The sequence below is a fragment of the Megalopta genalis genome, chromosome 5 (assembly GCF_051020955.1).
Source record: "Megalopta genalis isolate 19385.01 chromosome 5, iyMegGena1_principal, whole genome shotgun sequence".
NCBI lineage: Eukaryota > Metazoa > Arthropoda > Insecta > Hymenoptera > Halictidae > Megalopta > Megalopta genalis.
This window is the reverse complement of record NC_135017.1, coordinates 932,880-950,998: the sequence shown is the minus strand read 5'-3', so window position 1 is coordinate 950,998 and position 18,119 is coordinate 932,880. Positions and strand designations below refer to the sequence as shown.

General features: G+C 35.2%; 1 protein-coding gene across 4 annotated transcripts in view; it reads right to left on the bottom strand.

Annotated features, from left to right (window-relative positions):
• Positions 1 to 18,119, bottom strand: part of LOC117223086 (Cysteine string protein) — a 186,234-nt gene that overhangs the window by 144,115 nt on the left and 24,000 nt on the right. For 3 of the 4 annotated variants that reach the window (XM_076522188.1, XM_076522190.1, XM_076522191.1), the window contains exon 5: positions 12,599 to 12,655. The exons of the other annotated variant lie outside the window; for it this stretch is intronic. In XM_076522188.1, coding sequence (XP_076378303.1) covers positions 12,599 to 12,655 — 57 coding nt within the window. The remainder of the gene's footprint in view (positions 1 to 12,598; positions 12,656 to 18,119) is intronic. 4 annotated transcript variants of the gene reach the window in all.

Genomic DNA, 18,119 nt, shown 5'->3' with positions numbered 1-18,119 from the left:
GAGACATTACTATACTACGTCACAATGAGGGAAAAAATATACAGTGTCTTTTTCCTTTCGTGTTTTGAGCATACCAAGCATCTTCTTTGTGGTTTTGTTTTATTATCCGTAGGAGAAACTTTTAACCCTTTGCACTCGAAGCTAATTTAAATGTAAATATAAAATCATTTTTCTAACTTATAGTATTTTTATTTTATATGACAAAATGCATTTTACGTATATGAAATTGACTCTTAGGACCCACGCAACAGTTACACTCTTCACAATTTTTTAAATCTAAACTTTGTTAATATCAAAACTATCTTAAAACGTGATATAACAAATTTTAGTGGTGCCTCAGAGTCACCACTCGAGTGCAAAGGGTTAAAATGAAGTGTCTGCCTGCAAAAGTTGGAACTGCATTATCCGATATTGTGCTCGATATACTTCTTTTCTTATTGCTGTGTCACTAGTAGACTTTCGATAAATATGCGGAATCGTAAATGATCAACTTTTGTAATTTGATTACTTCTTTTATATATAATCATACAATTTAGCACCGTTGCACTCAACAGGCTACGAAATAATTTTTGATATTATTTCTGCAAACGTTTCTTTTCGATCATATAACTATAGAGCATTTGATCTTTTTAATCATCAACGCCCACCTGCTGCAAGAACAATTTTCGGTTTGATTTCTTGACTTCCCTTACTCGCTATTGTTTCCACAAAATTATCGCGATGTGTTCACATAGTTGTCACAGTATAGTGACATAATATGGTTGTCATAACAATCGGACCACCATGCTATGAAATTATATCCCCTTTTTCTAACTTTATTTTTCATGCACTGCGATATATCTTTCAGTATTTCAACCAAATGTGGAGAATTGTAAAAATTATCCATCGAGATAGTGTATTCTTGATGAAGAAGTGGTTCAGCAAGGTGCAACACAATAGCAGTAGTTTTGTTCGTATTTAGCGTAATTAAAGATGACGAACTCAATGGTGAATTAATGCCAATATAAACTAGAAATTTCCGCAAGTAGCCACTACTCGCTTCACATAACTTCGATGCCTTGAGAGGAATATCCTGCTTGGAAGACAATTTTCCCTTCCATAGAGTCAGGAATTCATCTACTGAAATATTTTAATCAGGATCATAAAGTGTTTGATATTTCTTATTCAGGTGTTGAATAATTGGAAATATCTTGAATAATTTGATGGATCTTGGTAATCCTCTTCTTTTTCATTGTTTGTAAAATGTAAAAATTGGCAAGTAAGTAAAAATCGGTCTCTTCGGAAATATATGGGCGTATGAAGACTTCTTTGGGCTTCTTCTTCAAGGTGGGTTCATTTACTATCCCCATCAATAAAAGTAATGCTAGCATCAAATACATTTCATTTATTGATACAGGTGTCCATTGTCTTAATGGCGACCTTGGTAGAAGTATTTTATTATATAAATTTTGCTCAGCGTACCTATTTGACTCATCCACAATAATTTTAACAAACTGCTCATCAAAAAATGATTTCAATATTGCTATTGGATCTGTTATGTTTGTGTTGTGCAGTGTATGTATCCATGACCTCCCAATGCGATTCTGCTTCATCGATTTCACTAAAATGCAATTCACTAATCGCGTCAACAATTGCCTGATCGTCAATTTCTTCACTAGAGTTATGCTCACTATCACTAGTATTATCACTACTAACACCTATACTTTCTACTAAATTTCTGTTAGACGAAATATCTTTACTGGTTGATGCCATAACGACGATTGCTAGAATCGGATTGCATCTCGTGAAAAAAATTTGAAAGATTTGGTCTCTGTATAGTGTTAGCGTTTCTATGAGGTTCAGTCACCATGGAAAGACGCTAAAAGATACGATTTATAAACATAGAATCGGAAAAAAAATAAGTAACGCAGTGTAGAGAGCAAGTGGCCGCTCGGCGACCCGTACACTGCACAGATATCGGCCATTAAGAACGGCTCGAGAGTCCGTACAGTGCACAGTCGACACCCCTGAAGGGTTAATATTGATGTAAATTGATAGGTTTTTCAGTTTTATGTTCTGTTATTGGAGTCCCATAATTTGAGTAGGTAAGAAAAGACCACTTATTACAGGTCTGACTTCGAGTCACTTGCCTTTGACTATTTCCTTGCTCTTTTAAACGCTGTCTCAGTAGGATCACACACTTTTTATTACACGACTAGGATTCAGGGTATAAATGAGTTCTAGCCAATACTTACATATGTGCAATCATCCACGAAAGTCTTCGTACACCTTTTGAAACGCAATAACATTTTTTAAATTGTACTAAATAACTTAAATTTTTTTTAGATGATAGGAATAGTGACTAAAATACCTTTTTTTAATTTTGCTATTACTTGGAATGATTTCGATACAATTTTCAGTATGCGTATAAGTTACCGAAATCTGCGGAAGGTATTTTTTAAATTTTCGTTATAGGCTCACGTAAAAAAGTTAAAAAATGGAAATTTTCTTATTTTCTTTTTTGTTATTCCAAAATTTAAAAAGGTATTTTAGTCATTGTGTAACATACTAGTCAATGTATCATCTAAAAAAAAATGCAGTTCATTTAGTTCAGTTTTAAAAGATGTATTGCATTTCAAAAGGTGTGCGAACACTTTCGTGGTTGACCGTATATCTCTATAAAATCAAAAAATTTTTATGACTTTCTTTCTGGAAAACTATTTGTGTTCACAATATGTCACTTTTCTCTTCCCAATCAGCAGAACGTGCAGATTCAACACAAACATTTAACAATTTTAATTGCTCTAAACAATTTTTCGGCTAGTTTTTTTTGACAAATGTCCAGCAATCCTGAAATGCGATCTCAGCCTCAGAAGCCATGTAGAATAATATATCTACATCCTGTACAATTTGCAAATTCTAGTTCAGCGAACTAAAATATGTATGAATAATCTAGGTTATCGAACGAAAAAAAAATTGAAATTCATTCGACAGTATCATTAATCTTAATATTACAAGAGTAACAGTATCGCTGTATTTATGTAATATAAAATTTTGTTTTATAGGGTGGACTACGTAATTACGATCACGTAAGTGTAATCACCACATACAGTAAGAGTGAGTAGTAATGCACAAGACTGTTTAACTTTCGGTGTGTGTTTAAGTAAGTGAGAGAATGTGTCACGCGTGCGTGCGACAATTTATTTATGTTTCTAAATATATATTAGAATTAAGTGTATATAAAAGAATAGTAATAAGTTATAAAAGAATTTTGTGTGTGTGTGCGTACGCGTGCGCGCAATTCTTTAACACATAATTCTTTAATAATTACTATGTAAGTTATGATTTTATTGAAAAATGTTTTAGATAAGTTGTTGCTGATTCAAGATGAGCGTAGTTCGTCGTGAATGTATGAAAATCAAATTCATACATACTCATTGTGTGGAATCGTGAATCTTGTATTACATTAGTCGGGGTTAAATTTAACCTTGGCTAAACTTTACTCTGGAGGATCAAAAGTTTTTGATCAAAAGTTTTCGACTTTTTTTATAATCCCGTAGATTTTGACGAGAAAACTCGAAAAATACACCTACGTGCTCGTGCCGCGATCTCGTAGCTCTGTATGCTCTTGCTATCATCTAGTGGCTCAACTCATTGAACAATGTCTGTTACCGTCTGTGGATTGAGTACGTACACAGACTTAGGATACGTACAAACATTGCATCTTATGGACTTTTCTGTTTCAGCAGGGTTATATCGAAGTTATCATTCATAGTATTAGCACTCACATATCTAAAATTGGTGTTCATAAATACGAACTTCAGCCTGAATACAAAGATTGACTCTAAAAGATATTAAAATTCAAATATCTTCTAAAACAATGATTTTTCGCAATAAATGTCTTAGTATTTTTATGAAGAGGGCGACGAGCTGAATCGACTAGTATAATGAAAAAGTTGATCTTCATATGTCCTCGACGCGTTATTAATATCAGATTACGTGTCCACTAAAACCATTCAAATTTCGTTTGAAACATTTATTAGTATCATCAACGGTTTCGACTATCGATATATGTCGATATAGATGTTTGATTTATCGAGCAGCATGTATGTATGGAAATTAATTAAAAAATATATGAATTGAAAATTTCAAAATTTCTGACAATTTAATATGTATAAAAAATTAAAAATGGACGTTTGAACGCTGTCGATAACTTTCGTAGGAATATTACACAGCAACAATGTGCTTTTAAAAGCTGGCTACGCTGTCAATTTAGCACATCAAACACACTTCTTTCTGTTGTTCACATGTCGTTCACTAGCTGATCGTTCACTGACCTTCACTTGACTGAGACAAGAAAAAAGCATTGCATGCAATGTCTGTAGGGATCTTAAGTCTATGTACGGCGCTCTTACTTGTCAGATTTTTTTTTACTATCTCCAAGAGTCTTTACAATTTGTCCAGTAAGGACATTCGATAAATTGTAGTATCGGGTTTGGTTAATTAACACGTAGATATTATCTCTGTGGATAACATCTTGAGTTGAGTCTTGGTGCTTACCTGTCAGAAGCGCCTAAAATCCTTCATTTTTGCACACGTTTCTGAACCAATAAATTTTAACTTTAAAACTAGCATTTTGGAGATTTTTGTCAAAAACTACAGAAATATATCATTAAAAGGTCGATCAATTTTGATACCCTAAATTAAAGTTTAGCTGAATTCTCTATTATCTAAATACTTCATATGTAATCAGGTCAATCTAAAACAACCCATATGTGGAACGATACGTCGTACAAAGCAATAATGGTTAACCTTTTAGGCCCGACGCGCCACTATAGTGGCTTTCGCGGATGTTATCTTTCAGAACGACACACGCCACTATAGTGGCTTTCGCGGATGATATCTCTCTGGACGACGCGCCACTATAGTGGCTTGCTCTTGTAGCTCACTCGCTTATCGTTTAAATCAAATAATCGTCTTCGTATGCTTTCTTTCACACTTCTTTTGTCTTCACATCGATTTACAACAGTCTACAGGGTGTCCAAAAAATGTCTCGCAATCCGGAAATGGCGGGTTCCTCGGATCATTTGAAGCAACTTCTTCCTTTACAAAAATTTTCTCCGAGGCAGTGACCAATAAGAATCGAGTACGGTTGACGCGAGGCGGTCCAGCCAACCAGCGCACAAAACCCAGTTCCGCTCATTGGCTCGATCGCCTCGCACCAGCTGAACTCACCTCTCATTAGTCACTGTTTTTCGTTAATAACTCGTTAACGGTGCCTCGGAGAAAATTTTTGTAAAGGAAAAAGTTGCTTCAAATGGCCTGAGGAACCCACCACTTTCGGATTGCGAGACATTTTTGGGACACCCTGTATATACAGACAGAATATACAGTATCAGACTCTGCCGTCCAGAGAAATAGCCTCGCGCAGAATTCAGCCGTACCTAAAAGGTTAAGTATGATACTATTCGAATAATCGCGATACTAAAATACAATATAAGATTATGTGATATGTGTATTTGTGACTTTGATTAATATCGAACTCTCTTTCAAAGAAAATCATTTCTTAAAAGTCGAACTAAATGACTTGAATTTTTTTTAGATAATAATCTAACGAGTTTACTAAGCAACGAATACAGAGATTTTTTTCAATAATTGTAATTCGGTGACGTGTGTATATGCTGAAAATATCACCGAAATGGGCGATATTAAAACAATTAAAAATAGCGGAACACCAGTTTTTCGCGACTCTCGACCAATAACTATAAGAGGTTTGAAGATATTTCTATTTTTCAATGCCGGTAGCTTGTCTCTGCATTAAACGATTTCGATGAATCATTGTTTAAATTTTCGTTATAAGCTCACAGAAAAAAATTCAAATACGTAATTTTTGTCTGTCTTTCCAACCAGTTGTAATTTCCATAACCTGGTCTATCAGACCTTCTATATGAAAAAAAAAATCGAGTTGTTCGAACCAAGTTTAATAATTGACCGCATCTGATTGAATATTCTTAAAATTGGAATATATATTGAAATATGAAAAAACACCACAAATGAAACATTCGAATTCCAATATTTGTTGTATATTGTTATTGGTTAAATATTAATAACTAAATATTAGTAAATAAGTAATTAGTATCAGTTCTTGAACAGTTACCGGTTACTAATTAATAAAATGTTCCCGAAACTAATATATTTAAAAAATGAACAGTTTAATTTCTTTCTGTGCAGAATTACGACTAACGTAATAAAAAACCTACGATGCCATTTAAGGGAACCACAACAGATAAAACTCAGTTTTCAAATAAAATTTAATCAAATTACACTAAGCCAAATAAATTAAAGGATCAAAAAATCGTAAAACAGACTACTCGGATCCATTTTAAAGGGTGAAGTCTTTGTTCGAGTACCCTCCGGCTTAGCTTTATCAGAAGAACCTGTTTTTTTTTCTTGCAAAACATATATATAAAATAAAATAGAGTTGGAGTCTAAAACTACTTTATTTTCTACAAATTTGACAAATCCGTCAACTCTACGGAGTTTAACAAATTTTTTGGAAGATTCGTTTTGAAATGACTTTGAAGAAGTAAGAATTTCTTTACGATGCCCCTACAAAATGAATCCGGAATTTTTTCACCATTTTGTTGCACTCTAAATGAAAAGCGACTCACCAGGCATTGGAACTATCCAAGGTTATGAGAAGGTACACTATGAGGAAGTTGCCCAATATGAGTATAATGCATTTAACAAAGATTCTCTCTCCCCCCCCCCCCCTCTCTCTCTCTCTCTCTCTCTCTCTCTCTCTCTCTCTCTCTCTCTCTCCGTGTCAGTAACATAATTTTCATTTAAAGTGTCACAAAAGGCGGAAAAATAACGTATGTCAATTTATTATAGGTCGTCACAAACAGGAGATTTCTCTCTTCCAAGTCATCTCAAAACGAATCTACTGAAAAATTGTTTAAACTCCATACAGTTGTTCGATTTTCAAAAATTTGAAAAAATAAAGAAATGGCTTCATTCTGGTTTTGCAGCAAAAAACCGGATCTTGAAAAAAATTAAGTTCGAGAGTGTAAAAGTAGAGGCTTCACTATTTAAAATGAACTCAATTAGACTGTTATAGTATAGTACAGTCAAGTAGACTGTATAGAACTGGAGAATTGGTGGTGTGCAGCAGGCACGCATATTCCACGCCGGTGCTATACTAGCCGACGATTCACAAGCAGATCTGTATACGAATGCAATTTACCTCGGGACCAGTGTATGCGCGAAAAGTCATTACACAAAGAGTGGGGACAGGCGACGCATACACGAAAGTCCCGTACATCGGCATGGGGCGCGTTTACGGACGTACATTACAATTCTGAATTACAATCTGACGGAGGCTCTGCGTCGTGTCGCCATCGTAGTTCAGAATTATAATGTGTGCGCATGCGTCGGCAACTCCACTCCACTTGCTATTATTGCTCAAATACAATTAACTTGATGTGGCTCGCACTGCCAACGCAAGATACGGAAGAGGTTGTAGTCAGGTCATTCCACGCCAAGTCGTTCACTGTTTTTCTTCAGTGTCTGGGATTTTGTTCAAACTGAAGTATGATGTAATCCATGTGATATGGGGGGAGCTACTAAACGAACGAACACATTAGTGCTGACAAATATTATTATTATAAAAAAAATGTCATTCGGAGCCCCGTACTTTTTAAACAAATTTGAAATTGATAAAATGAAGACTTACCCTCCCCCCATATCACATGAACTACAATCATATTTCCGTTTGAACAAAATCACAGACATCGAAGGACAAAAGTAGTCGACTTGGCATGAATAACACAATCCCTACATATTATCTGATCCGTATAGTCAATGTAAAAAGTATTAGTACAATAAATAATTTCTACAAACCGTTGTACAACATCGTTTATTAACAGAATTTTAAAAAACAAAAAATATATATATTTATAGATGTCTCCAGAATAATTTTCGTAATAAGAAATACAATAAATTCTCCCTAATTGACACTCAGCTTGGAAACAAAAATGGACAATTTGGGAAGAGGAGGTACGATTATCCGAGCCTTGCGGCTCGTTTTTATAGTCCTGGACAATCAGTAACTATAAAAACGGGTTGCATGGTTCGAATAATTGTATCCCCTTGTCCCAAATTGTACATTTTTGTGCACAATCTGAGCGTTAATTAGGGAGAATTTATTGTATATTTATTTAAATTACGAAAGTACAAACAAATATGTGAAAAAAGACAAATATATATGCATAAGAAATATTTGTACAGTTACTGTTTAATAACACATTATCCACGTCAGTTGAACCGAAGACATTGCCCGAATTACTTGTGTACAGAATTCGTAGTTATAAAAGTCGTTTTCATGAGTAGGACTGGATAGGGTAGTGGAATCGGTTACTGCGGATGACCTATTGCTGTGCCTTTGGTTTATTTTATATATGAAATGGAACATATTAAATTTTTGTATTCAAAAATAAACAAAATAAAAGAATACAAAAATTTAATATATCTTATTCGATACATATTAAGTTAATTATGCTCGAGAATAAATCAAAGACAGAGCTATTGGCCATCTCACAGTAAACGACTCCTCTACCTACGACTTCTCTACTATGAGACTGGTGAAGAGGAACATGAGGAGAAAGTGCCTTCAGAAGCAGATGAAGAACCATAGATATCGACATCGTCTGATTAAATGTAAGTTAAAGAGAAAGTTCTTGTTATAAATTACATTCGGATAGTTAAGCTAAGTTAACAGTGTATGGAACCAAATATATATTTAGTAAATATATCCTTTAAAAAATCTTTTCAATTTACACAGAACGTCTAGTGCATGAAAATCTAGTTTTCTCAAATCTTATTACAATTTGGATAACAAAACCAGAAAGTGTTTTCCAAATTTATTGTCCGAATACATTTTCCAAACTTATTTTCTATATTTATTTTCCTAAATTATCATGTGACGTATGGACCTGTACAGGATGTCACTGATAAAAGGAATGCATTAACAATTAATAATTAGTATGGTACGCGCCTGAGGTGCTTCAAGCACTATGGCCGGCATTCAATTCCGAAGCCTGATCTAAAGTATGGAGAAAAGAATATATGGAATATCAGAAACAAAATTTGCTACTCACTGTAGAGCATGGTGGAAGTAAGAGCGTTGGATCTCTGCGGTTTATTGATGGTGTTATTTTAAAAAGTAATCTTTATCAAAGTGCAAGAGAAGTGGGATTGAAAGACAATTTTTCTTTGCTGCAAGACAATGATCCAAGCCACGGTGCGAAAAATACACGAAAATGGATCTTATACAATGTACGAAAATATTTAAAAACGTAGTCGCCCTACATGATCACCCAAAATGACTTCAAGAGAGCACTTTTAGAAGTGTAGAAAAGGATTCCAACATGTGTACTCACCAATTTGGTGAATTCAATGCCCCGATGGTTTCAACTAGTAATAATATCAAAAGAGAACCTAACCAAGTATTAAAGTAATTAAATATATGTATAGCGATTTGCTGCTCTTTAGGTATTAAACTTGATTACATTTTTCTTTTAATTGTAAGTGTACAAATACTTATTATGCATATAGTTTTGCCGTTTTTCAGATATTTGTTTATATTTTCACAACAAAAATAGATATATTCTTTTTTTCTAAAATTATTCTAGAGATATCCAAAAATATGTACATATTTTTCGTTCTTTTTTTTAATTCTATTAATAAACGATGTTATGTGTGTGTGTGTGTGTGTGTGCAACATTTTTGTTGAAATTATTTATTGTACATATACCGTCTTCAACCGTCCGTCTCCGCATTTAAGGGTGGGTTTGCTAGATACCATTTCTGATGAGCAGAGTGCTCATGAAATTTCCCTCAGTAGTTATAGTGGGGGAAATTACGCGATAGAGATGGAAATCCCATTGAACAGAACACCAGGTATTTCCACCTTTACCACGTAATTTCTCCCACTATATCAAAAACGGGGTCCAACATCTATCACTAAGTTGGCTGAGCTCTACGCCAGTGTTCGCGGAGATATAAGTTACGCAAGAAGTGAGGGCAAGATGCGCATGCGCGGAGGTCCCGCACGGCGACATACAAGTACCTCTACTGGGTGAATAGAGTCTCTCTCTAATTGTAGTTCAGAATTATAACGTTCACCCAGTAGACACGCCACGCCGCTATGCGGAACTCCCGGCGTCACCACTCCACTTCTTACGTAACTTATTTCTCCGCTAACACTGGTCTACTCTTATGGATTATCGATCCAGACGTTCTATCCCACTCGATCTTGCGCATTTAAATAAGGCAAAACATCGAAAATGCATGTGAGGTGGTACCCTAACGCGTAGTACGCGTTACGGTCAATCGCGTTCTTTACATCGCGTTCTCCTCAGCTCCAAATAATACTTGCAGCAGAGCGTAGGAAATAAAACTAAGAGTAAAGCAATTGTGACTTCAGGGACCAAAAGATCACAAGCAATGTTTCCATTTGTGGACGTTATAGAAGCGTCCCTCGCATCCGCACTACCCCCTGAATAATCTCTAAACTGAAGTGGATTAATAGAGGGCATACGTCGATATAGTCGACCAATGTTACATGTTCAATGACAGTCAATGCCATCTGACGCGACAACCACATGTCGCATTCGAATCGTATATATATAGTCCTGACGCGACAAGAAGACACCTTTGTGTTTACATTCGCCCTCTTACCGCCGCAGCTATCGGTCGCTATTGCCGACAGCAATCTTCGTTTTCGGCCAATAGTGACCGATAGCTACAACAATGGGGGGCAGCCAGTAAGAGGGGAAATGTAAACACGAAGTGCCTTCTTGTCGCGTGAGAACCATACGTACGATTCACGATGTTCGCATCGTGTAAATAGCATGAATCATGGATACTATCTCTTACCCCCCCCCCCCCATCTCTTACTGCCGCCACCGCGAATCCCATACGTCAGTTTGCAATGCGCCTGCACTGACACGATGCAACAGCCAAGAAGGTCAGAGAATCTATCGCAAACCACGTGATCAATAGTTGGAGTGGGGGACGGTGAGCATGGAGTTTGTGAAGGGACTGCGCTAGCAACCGATGCCACCTGCGTCCCGCGCCCTGTGTCGCGCCCGCCCCGCACTACTAATCACGTGGTTTCTGGCATATTCTCTGACATCCCTGGAATCAGTGGTCTTGTGGAATGTGCTGGGAGTTGTAAAAGAAAGACCTTCCGATTTTCCCCTCTACTACTCTGGGCACATTTCTCAACACCACTAGTGAGGGTTATCCATGTTAAATAAAAAAAAAAGAATTGGTAGCGTAATGATAGAACCAGCCAGCGGGAATATGCGTATGACACATGGGCCGCCAGCGCCCAGATCCCAATTAGTGTATATCGGCCTAACAGTCATCAACCTCTTGTTTGAAAAATTTTCGATTGTAATCGTTACTTACGAAGCAATCGAAGCGGATCCAATTTCCCATTCCATCCTGTATCGTCGTTACATTAAAGCAGTCTTACAAGTAGCATGATACTTAAGAAATTTGCATTACAACGGCTACGTGGTACAATCGACTGCGTCGATGAGAAACGAACAGACTGTCAGAGATGTGATGGTGATAGGTCTACAATGTACCATCGATTTCTTGGAGCATACCAACCTGCAGTTCACGTTCTACATATGTAATCCTGCTTTGAGACCGGAAAAGATGTACGAAATCAGGATGAGAATTATGTAAAGAAAGAAATACGAAAAGCTGGATGAAATGATTATGAGCCGAATATCGCATAAAACAGATCCGCCTCAATGGTTCTCAGCTTCTAGCATTGCGACGCGGCCCTGATTCTCTCTTTTCCAACTCTTGCAATTTATTACGAGCGAAAATTCGTTAAACGGAATCACGCATCTTTCTCTCGCGATTTCTACAAAATCAAATCATTCGGAATGCAACGAAAAGGATTGGAGGGGAAAGTTCAACGGTGAACATTACGGAGAAAGTAGAAACATCTGAGACATGTTGATAGCCATAACAGCTGTTCGCTTCACTGCTATGTTGAGCATTTGGAGTAATAGGAGTGCGGTGGACAGCTGTAGCAACTATAAGCGTGTTTCAGGCGTGTTCTCCCGAAAGACAGATTTTAATCGATTATTCGTGTCATCGGTGACGTTAACGACGAGATCCAAGAAATTTTCGTTGGTTTAGTATCGTCGGCAATTATTCGGAATCATGGTCACCTCGCCGATTTCCACGACCTTGAAGTACGTTGTCTAGGTCACCATTCTGAGCCCATAAACGCATCACAGTTACCATAACTTGCACATGTCTAGTGATAATCATATTTTAAGATCTCGCTAAGATCGAGTGGCGGTAACATGTATAGGGAAAAGGATAAAACTATTCTAGAACCTTGATAAAACTATTCTAGATCACCGAAATCGAGGAGATGGCCACGATTCCGAATAATTACAGAGTGGATGTATCAAGGTAGTCTCTTGGTTGCAAATGTAGATACAAAAACATCGTTTTCTATTCTTCCAATCAAGGTCTCGACGAACTTACAGAACTAAGAACCACTGATACTGAATGAAAAACTTACCTTGTTCTGGCTTCTCGGTTGATTCGTCACGACATCACCCTCTGGATTCTGGGCCCGCTATAATACAACAACAACGTAAACAAAACCGCTAATCTATCGTATTCTAAAATAAAGGCAGACATAAAGAGTGCATGCTAGGCTAAATCAGGAAGTATTTACGAGTCGGTGAATCAATAGGTCGAATGGATCGATGGAATATGATTGATCGAGAGCGATAGCCGGAAAAAATGCTTGGATGTTGGGAAAGATTGTTTACATTCTCGAGAATCGAGGCGTGTCGCTGAACCATTCAACGTGTTTCATTAATTACGAGCAGAACTTGACCACATCGATTTATCTTGTCTGGTATTGATAATAGAACAAAATGTCAGAGGTCAGAGAAAACGCACGATTAGGTTTGATGTAGGCAGAAATTTCTTCTCGAGATCACCACTCTCAAATTTTCCAGATTTCATGATTGATGCTTTTTTGAAGCAACTGTTTCCGTTACTGCCATGTAACATTGTTGCAGCGACTCGTACCCTTGCATAGTGATATTAATAATGGAATACCGCACGTGAATGTTACTCGATTAAATATACTTTCTGACAAAATCATGATTTATCAGATGTCTCGAAATTAACGCTTAAGTGATAAAATCATTTTCACAAGAATAATATGGTAGACTAGAAATCAGAAGTACAAAAAATTGTGTTAATCTAATTTCAGGTAAGCACTCTATTGATATCTTACTCTTATTGTATAAAATGTGGATAATTAAACTTTTACTACAAAATGAAATAGGTATATACTTAGGTCTTTTTACAATAATAATTCAAAATTAACAATCATCTTTCGTCTGCAAAAAGAATTCTGATCCAACGTGTATGCTTTGTTTAAAAAACTATCTGTTATTGTTACTAATTAAATGTTAACCTACAAAATTTTGTAGAGTATTCTCATGGAACGTGAGAACTAGTCGTTGAAAATGAAAACTAGTTGTTTCTGATTATTTATTCAACTATGTTCTACTAATGAAACACAAGTTTTTAGCTGTGAATCATCTACGTAAATATTGCAAATAAATATATTCAGAATATTAATGTAACGTAATTTTTTTTAAACTCGGTGAACAAGATGCTCTAGTAACAGACAAATTTATTTTTTTATATTTTATAGAATTTCTTAAAATTAAAGCTTTCACTTTCAACAGCTTTAAAATTGAAAAATTGATATGAAATATATATTATTGAATAAATAAATATGAAATACAATTGAGAAGTAAGAATATACAAACCCATTTAAACATATATCGTCGGCCTTGAAAATTTTAAAAACATAATGTTGAGAACAATTTTTGCCTATCACAATATTTATCACCTTAAACATAACTCTGTTTTCTTCTGACATGTGTTTCTATTATTAATAATATGTGAGATATTAGAAATGCGCAAGATTAAATAGTACACCCTGTATATGCAGGATAATATACTGTGAACTGGATGATACTGTAAACTGGAGTTATGAAACTAATGTTGTAACTACTATGGGATATAAGTATCGAAATTATACACAAAATGAAGTATATAAATAGTACTACTTCGATTATGGTGTTAACGATATTGCTGGAAAATTGTTTTCAAGAAAATATATTTCGACGAGAATGATTTTCTTGCAAACGGATGCATAGTGGGCATCATATGAAGGTCAAGTGATTTTTCCTTTAACAAAATTAGAAGTTTCGTATTACGTCAGCAGATCTAGATCGTCTTTCGATGCAACGATGTGCTAACTTTTGCTTATACAGAAAAACGAGTAGTGTACGAAATATTTTAACTTCAATTATTCAAAACGGTATAACAAGATTTTCAATATTCTAATAACTAGACTACGAATCTCTGCGCAAAATAAAAATGTTCGAGTCAATCGTAGAAAACAGAAATTAATTGAAGATGTACTCCCTCTGTGACGAAGGGCCTAGCCGATTAAGATGGCCCAAATTGCCCTTAGAGATATTTCAATGACTTTATACTGTTCGGTAGCTGACCAAGAAAAACTCATCTGTGCAAAATTTCAACCCTGTAACTTGTCCGTGGGGGTAGTTGCAGAGTAAATTTCCACCCCTTCCCCTCTTCGGTGGCTTCTTAAAATTGTGACAAATTTTTCAGATTTTTCGGTTACAAGTTGTGATTACTAAAAACGGAAAACCAAAAAAAAAATCGGAACATTGAAGATTTCTTAAAAATAAAAATATGAGGAATTTTTACATTAATCCCCTGATAAGATACTATTACAAGTAATATGATGAATTTTTCTTAGATTTTTTGTTAGGGTGCGCCGTTGTAAAAAAAAAAATGAAAACCAAATTTGTCGAATTTGCCACATAAGTTAAAAATGATACAATATACAGGAACTATTGGAATGTCGTATAGTTTTAGTTTATAGTATATGTATAGTTACTTGACCAATTCATCCTCGTCATAAATATAAAAAATCCACGGTCTACTGATAACTAATAAGCGATATTGTTATCGGCTTTGATACGCAGATCTTATATTTGAAAACCGTTACCCTCTAATATTTAAGACATTCAGTTTGGAAATAAGATTCAAATTTTCAGTTTCAGAGATCTGTTTACTTTTAATTGTACCGGTCCTCACCACACATTATCATCCTCTCACATTGGATTAGGTGTCCATTTGAGGGTGCCTCGTGCTAGTTGCTAGCTATTTTGAAATTGTGTATACATTTGACAGCAGCTTCGGGAGTTTCTACTCTCGAATTGCTACGAATGGTCTGCCACACTTATACGCGATTTTGGAACAGTATTTCAACTGTCATCTAGGCTAATATAATTTTATCAAACTAAAATTCAATATAGCCGCGAAACTATATATACAGGTGAACATTAAATAATTTTACATGTTATTACATAGCAACAAACAATTTTTTAACCTCATAAATACGAATTAATAGAAAAAAGAAGAATGTGATGTGCACCATGACCGCCTCGGCCAGCCGAGTTCGCCTCTTATTGGTCACTGTTCTCCGTTAATAACTCGTAAACAAAACCACGGATTACATGTAACTTCAAGTAATCTCAAGAACCTCATTTCCCGATTTTCAATAACTTTAGAGACACCATGTATTTGCAAGCAGAGTCACTGTACCGAAAAAGGTTAATGCGTTGTTTCTCCAACTGATTCCTAAATATTTTTCGAAAATGTGACGACAAAGCGCAACACAACCATATTAAACGTCGTTGTCATAAGCGAACAATTTAAGAATTGGCACATGTAACTTGATCTGTGTAGATATAAGACCCTACTCTATACAGTAATCTCTCCCTAAAAGTCGCGGGGTCGGAATTGAAAGTGTATTTCAAAGGACTAGAAGACACGATTCTTCGTGCCTTGCGGCTCGCCTTTACAGTTGCCGATATCGCGCGCGCGCGCGCGTGTGTGTGTGTGAGAGAGAGAGAGAACAAAACTACCTAAAGGTAGCGGCCAGCATGCCGGTGTACATTACTATGAATACATAGTAATGTATTAATAGTAATGTATTCATTAACTTAACTTTTTTATTTCTAATTTTTAATACACGATTTAATATATTGATCAGATTCTTCCAATTAAAATGAGATCAAACACGACATGCTTTAGACCATATTTAATCATTATACGTAGCAAGTAACTTATTTTATTTACGAAAAAAGCATTAGAAAAACCGATTCTTAACTATATATGAAGTATTAAAATCAACGTCAAAGAAGGTATGTGTATTGTTCGAAAGAAAATATCATTGAAGTTATACTATTCGGGCCAATGTTCGATCGACATTCGGAGGACATTCGACGAGTCTAAGCCTTTAACTGTTTACTGTACTTTTTTTCCATCACTCTGGAATTTTATGAGGTCTTGGAGTAAGGATAGTCGAACATCGAGAAAGAACAACACTGTTTAGATACAAAGGAGCCACGGCGTGTGCCAAACTCCGCCAAACATTTAGCATCGGCGTAGCGAGAAAATCGATAAATTACAGAGCCGTAGCAGTAGCACAGCGACATTTATGGCATAGCAAACTTTGTCATTTGAGGAGAGATTACTGTATACCGCTACACGCCACACCATTACATCACTAAAAGAACAGCAAGAACAGCAAGAAAGCATTCTACGAACATTTTGGACATCTGTAAGAATGGATGTATAATTGATGTACATTTTTAGATATTATTTCTTAATCTAGTTTCCACCAAACATAATAACATTCGTCCAAACCAGATGTATTTAACTAGCTTTTAAATGGTTTTCAAGTTTTAAACGTTTAGCTTGATTTGCTTTATCAACAAATTACTTGTGCTTTGGAGTTGTCATGAAAATCTTTCTTTCGAAAATGCTGTTGACATAATTCAGGATGAACATCCTTTTTAAGAATGTTGGTAACCACATATGTAGTCAAGTTTTCTAGACAAATAATTTGTTTTCTCTACTAGCCAGTCTCGTTTCGTTCGATTTTTATTATAAAATATTCTTTATATTCCATCTGCAATTTGAATGTCAATTCACTCTTGCATATCTACATGTATATTGCTGATTCTTTGTAATTATCACAATGTGAATCTATCAATATTTACAGTTTCTGTACAAAGACATTATTCGAAGAATGAGTCAAAGAATTTTTCGACACTGTATCAGTGTAATAATAATGTGTATACACATTAAATTTTGTGTATATAATTTTGACGCGTGAGTGTAACCATAATTACAGTTACTTTAGAATTGAATTCAAACAGTTTCACGGTTTAAAGATTTAATAGTAAATGTTCGAATACATTCACACACACACATAAGTCACTGTATACAATTTCGTCTACGTACTCGTACTACTCCTGGCAATAAGTATTTGGCCAGAAGCAATAGTAACGAATAAATTTTGAAAAACGAAATTGTTTGGATGTCAAATACAAAAGTCTTGGCAATTTTAAATTGGACACATCGCTGCTCTATATTTCAATACTGAAATATGACTAAATAATGAAGTTTGAAAAAAAAGGCATTAAAGTTCTATTTTCTCAATAATTTCATTTTCAAAAATAATGAAACATTATTTTCACTAAATGTTGTACTAATGTATATTGAAAAAAGTAAAATAAAATAAATATATATAAATATAATAAAAATAAAATCTATACAAATACAGGGTAGGCCACCTAAATAAGGCCACTTAAATATCTCCTCTAATTGCGGGGGTACAAAAAAAATATTTTATGCTATTGCGATGGTTTGGAAAAACCAAACCATCGTATTGCATTAAAATTTTTTTTGCTAAGGTAATTTTTTCGGAATTTACAAGGTCATCGATATCTTTTTGCGTATAATTGAATAATTTTTTTATTGCATCGTGTAACTGATGTAAAAAAATGTTTAGTTATGTACATTACATGACCTTAAAATGACCTTCGAGATCAAAAATTAAATGGAAACGACAAATTTTTGTCTATCAAAATTTTAGAGACGAAGACGTCATTCGGGAATTTAACCTT